This window comes from Orycteropus afer, unplaced genomic scaffold, assembly GCF_000298275.1.
Source record: "Orycteropus afer afer isolate SDZICR_OR568_19922 unplaced genomic scaffold, OryAfe1.0 scaffold00018, whole genome shotgun sequence".
NCBI classification, from domain to species: domain Eukaryota; kingdom Metazoa; phylum Chordata; class Mammalia; order Tubulidentata; family Orycteropodidae; genus Orycteropus; species Orycteropus afer.
This window is the reverse complement of record NW_006921605.1, coordinates 2,944,835-2,949,553: the sequence shown is the minus strand read 5'-3', so window position 1 is coordinate 2,949,553 and position 4,719 is coordinate 2,944,835. Positions and strand designations below refer to the sequence as shown.

Sequence of the window (4,719 nt, the reverse complement as noted above, 5' to 3'; positions counted from 1 at the left end):
GAGTGCGCAGGGCATGCGCAGGGAGGAGACACGCCCCCAGAGGCGGGACGCAGCGGGTGGGTGTGCGGGCGGAGTGCGCAGGGCATGCGCAGGGAAGAGACACGCCCCCAGAGGCGGGACGCAGCGGGTGGGTGTGCGAGCGGCGTGCGCAGGGCATGCGCAGGGAGGAGACACGCCTCCAGAGGCGGGGACGCAGCGGGTGGGTGCGCGGGCGGAACACGGGGGTGCACAGGACAGGTCTGTAGCGCTCGGCCCACCGTTGGGGGAGGAGACACACCCCCAGAGATGGGGACGGAGCGGATGGGTCCGCGGGCGGAATGGGTGGGTGCACAGACGGGTCTGTAGCGCGCTGCTCCCGAGGGAAGAGACACGCCTTGGAGGGGTGGGGATCGGTTTATTTTACCTTATTTCTTTGATAACAGCACACCCCACGTCAACACCTACGTGCACAATTCAGGGACATTGATGACTTTCTCTAGTGGTGGGCCCTTTCTCCCCGGCCTTTCCATACTACGCACCGTCAGGGACACAGCGCTGGCCCAGCTCCTCCTCTGTCCTTCCCGCTGCTCTTGTCCATCCCGTCACGCAGAGAATGTTACGACCTCCTTAACGTACAAGGAAACCCCTCTTCCCAGCAGAGAATGTTACGACCTCATTGTACAACGAAACCCCTCTTCCCAAACAGCATCACGCCACAGGAATAGGGGCAAGGACTCCAACACACATTTGGGGGACACAGGCCCATCCCTGGCAGCACCCCTGTGCAAAGAGCCACAAGCCCCACCGGGCACTCCCTGCTCTCAGAGATGAATTTCGTGACTGTCCCACGGCCCCACCCCTGCCTCCCCAGGTTGTATTCAAACCCCCAAATCTACTGCCGTTGAGTCAGCTGTGACTCACCGTGACCCTGCAGGGCTGGGTGGAACTGCCCCCGCGGGGTTTCCGAGCGTGTCCATCTTCATGGAAGCAGACTGCCTCGTGTTTCTCCTGAGGAGTGGCTGCTGGGTTCCAACAGCTGCTTCTGGTTAGCAGCCAAATGCCTTAACCACTATACCATGAGCGCGCTTGGTCTCCCAAAGGCCATGATGGCAGGAGGAGAACAGCAGTGTGGGTCACGATCGCCCATAGTCACCGCTGAGACCTACTCGGTTCCATCGGGTCCTGGTTATGGTCCACGTGGGACAGCCTGGCCATGAGGGCCCTCCAGGTCCCACCCCTTGGGCAGAAAATGCTGCCTGTGGTCTCTACCCAGAAGCTCTGGTGGCGCAGTGCCTAAGGCACTTGACTGCTAACCAAAAGGCTGGCGGTTCAAACCCACCAGCCACTCTTCAGAAGGAAGATGGGGCAATCTACTTCCATAGAGATACCGCCTCAGAAACCCAAGGAGGGGTCGCTGTGTCGGATCCTACTTGACGGCAGTGAGTTTGGTATTTTGGTTTTGGTCCCGACCCTCTCTGCTTGGACACGTCAAACACCCACCTCTGTCCCCAGCTCCTGTGGCCTACTGCCCTGTTTGGGGCCACCTTGCTCTGTGTGTTGGAGACTGGGTTCTTTGCATGGGGAGGAAGGGACACAGGGCCCCAGGCCCTTTCTTGGAGACTGTAATGTTTGCACCACGGGCCAAGGGCTCACACTGGACAGGCCAGCACCTGCCATGGCATCACCATGCCTCTCTCCTGTGTGCCGTCCATGCATGGGCTCCTCCAGTCCTGAGAAGAACCAGGCTTTGCAAATCGCGGTTGGGAGAAGACACGGTCCCCTCTGGCCTCTGGCAGTGGCGTGATTTAGGGGAGAGGAGGGGGCATCAGGAGGCCCTGAGTGGTGCGAACGATCAGCGCACCCACTGCTAACCCAAAGGCTGGGGGTTCGAGTCCACCCAGAAAAACAGCCCGGAGACCTCTCAAAACTCAGCCCTGAATCCCATGGGGCCCAGCTCTGCTCTGACACACACGGGGTCCCTGTGAGTCAGAGTCAGCTCATGGAACCGGGTTTGTTTGCATTTATGGGGCACCAGGAAGGACAGTGGGGCAATGGGAACCTCAGGGAGCAAAGGCCCGGCTGGACTTCCGAAACGTGGCCCTGAGAGGCCCCCAAGCCCTGGGACACGCAGAGTCTCTGCTCTGTGTCCTGTGAGCCCCAGGCCCCCTGTCCCTCTGAGTCTCTGCTCTGTGGCCTCTGAGCCTTGTCCCTCTGAGTCTCTGCTCTCTGCGGCAGACAAGATCACGCAGGAGAAGAAGGAGAAGAAGGAGATTGAGCGGCACATGAAGGACCTGGACAACGACCTGAAGCAACTGAACACGCTGATGAACAAGAACCGGTGCAGCTCCGAGGAGCTGCAGCAGGTCACCATGCTGACGGAGAACGAATTCGTGCGCGCGCTCAAGGTTGGGCGACCCCGGCCACCACGCCCCACCCCCGTGTGCCCTCTGTCCTGCCCACTGGCTTCCCAGATCCAGAGAGCCATCCTCAGGGCCCTGGCCCAGGCGATGGTGGGCGGGCGCAGGCCCGGCATGCGTGTCCACCATGGGGCACTGCCACAGGGACACAGCTCCACGTTCTGGGGGGCTGCTGGTGGCAGTGCCAGAAGTCTGGCCTGTAGCCCTGCATCCAGATGGGGCGGGAGGGAAATGACCTCGGGGTCCCACGGGGCTCCCTCCCTAGAGGTCCCCCAGCTGTCACCCGCCCTCTCCAACCCAGGCCTCCGAGAGGGAGAGCACCGAGATGCAGGAGAAGTTGGACCAGCTCAACGAGGAGAAGACTGCCGTCCTCAACAGCCTGGTGGAGGCCGAGTGAGTCCGCCTCAGCACACGTGGGCCCCAGCGTCACCGCTAACAGGCCGCCCGCGCGCCGGCCGGGCACGTCAGGGCCGCCCCCATCCCCACTAACGCGAAGGGCTTTCTTAGAGACAAACTTTTGGAAAATATTATTTCTGTGTGCTGTGTGATTATGAAAGTCACACAGGCCGACTGTCAGTGTTTAAAGGACAGGGCCCTGGGCAGACTGGTCAGTCTGGGGCTTCCTTCCCAGAACCCCCAGGGTGTGTGTATATCTCCTTAGTTTCTTTTACAAAAATGGGATTGTTTTATCCAGGTTTCCCGCGCTGTTCGAAAGCAGACCGCGCCTATGCAGCCTGCGCGCGTGTCCAGAGAAGGGTTACCCCTAATCTATGTGGGAAACGTGTTTGAGCGCGCCCAGACCCCAAGTACCTGCCCCATCACACACAAAACCTGAAGCCGCGCTGACGCAGCTCAGACACAGTGCACAGCCCGGCGCCCTGACGCTGAGATGCACAGCGTGGTCCCGGGGGGAGGGGCGTGGCAACGCCTTCAGGACCCGCGGTGAGTGGAGCGGGGAGGGCGTGCCTCAGTTCCCCAGCCCTAACTGCTTCTCCCACCTCTGAAGGCACCAAATCATGCTTTGGGAGAAAAAGATCCAACTGGCAAAAGAGATGCGCGCCTCGGTGGACTCTGAGACTGGCCAGGCCGAGATCCGAGCCATGAAGGCGGAGATCCACCGGATGAAGGTGAGGGTGTAGGCGGGGCCTCTGGGGCGGGGTCTGAGTGGTGGGGCGGGGCCTGGAGGTGGGGCGGGGCCTGGAGGGGCGTGGTCTCTAGGGATAATGGTTGTGGGCGGGGCCTAGAGGGCAGGGGCGGGGCTCGTGGGTGGGGCCTAACGAGAGGTGATGGGGGAGCCTGGTGGGAGGGGGCTTGGAGGGCCTGGGCAGTGACCTGGTGGGTGTGGCCAGGGCCTATGGGATGGGAGCCCCTTCTGGGAGAGGGTGTGGGAGGGAGGTCTGGTGGGGGTCCAAATGGGCAAGAGGAGCCTGGTGGATGGGGTGGGGCCTGTAGGTGGGCCCTAGAGGACGGAGATGCAGGGGAGCCTGGTGGGTGGCTGGTGGGAAGGGTGTGGGGGCAGTGTGTGGGCCTAGTGGGCATGGTGTGGCCTGGCGGGCGGAACCTCGTGGGAGCCCTCTCATGGCCCTGGGACCTGGCGGAGTGCGCTGGCCACCTTGACCAGTGACCGCCTCGGCCAGTAGCCGTGCATGCGATTCCAGGGAGGGCACCAGAGAGCCCCGGCCAGCCCAGGTCAGTCCTCTGCTGCTCCTGACCTCCCGTGGGTCAGGATCTGCAGCCTCTGCGCTCACTGCCCAGAATACAGCCACCGGGGACACGTGCAAGGGCGTGTTGTCTCACCATGTGCTGCTTCACCCTGCCTGTGGGCAACCAGAGCCTCAACGACGTCATGCTGTGAGCTTGAGCGCCACAACCCACCCAGCAGCCATACCCCAGAGTCGGCGACGAGAGTCTCACCCAGTAACAGGGATAGGAACCCACGCTCCCCAGGCGGCGTTAGCTAGATGTCATTACCCGTAAGGGGCAGGTTTGAAAGAGGCGGGTAATCAAATTATGCAGGTCGTCCTTAGATGAGGGCGGGGCCGTGAGGATGAACAGGGGCGGGTTAGTCCCAGTGGGGCGACTTCACATCAACGGGGTGACTGCGCCGCCCTTAAGACCAAAATGCAAACGCCGCTGAGAAGTGGCTTTTGTTTTTAACACGTTGCACAGTATTCCACGTAACTGACTTCTCAAACTACAGAAGCCAGGCACGGGTGCAGCTGCCAGGCTCCCACCACAAGGGGCACGAAGGCCACGTCAGCCCCTCCTCAGGGTTTCCCAGACACCCTGTCCAAACACACAGACAAGGCCTACCCTCCCCCAC

The 4,719-nt window shown here is 61.8% G+C and overlaps 1 protein-coding gene across 1 annotated transcript in view; it reads left to right on the top strand.

Annotated features, from left to right (window-relative positions):
• The window catches only part of CCDC40 (coiled-coil domain containing 40), a 30,843-nt gene that overhangs the window by 17,221 nt on the left and 8,903 nt on the right, over positions 1-4,719 (top strand). Inside the window, exons 9-11 of the mRNA XM_007959826.1 lie at positions 2,215-2,384; positions 2,698-2,789; positions 3,403-3,529. Of these exons, the coding sequence (XP_007958017.1) occupies positions 2,215-2,384; positions 2,698-2,789; positions 3,403-3,529 (389 nt within the window). The remainder of the gene's footprint in view (positions 1-2,214; positions 2,385-2,697; positions 2,790-3,402; positions 3,530-4,719) is intronic.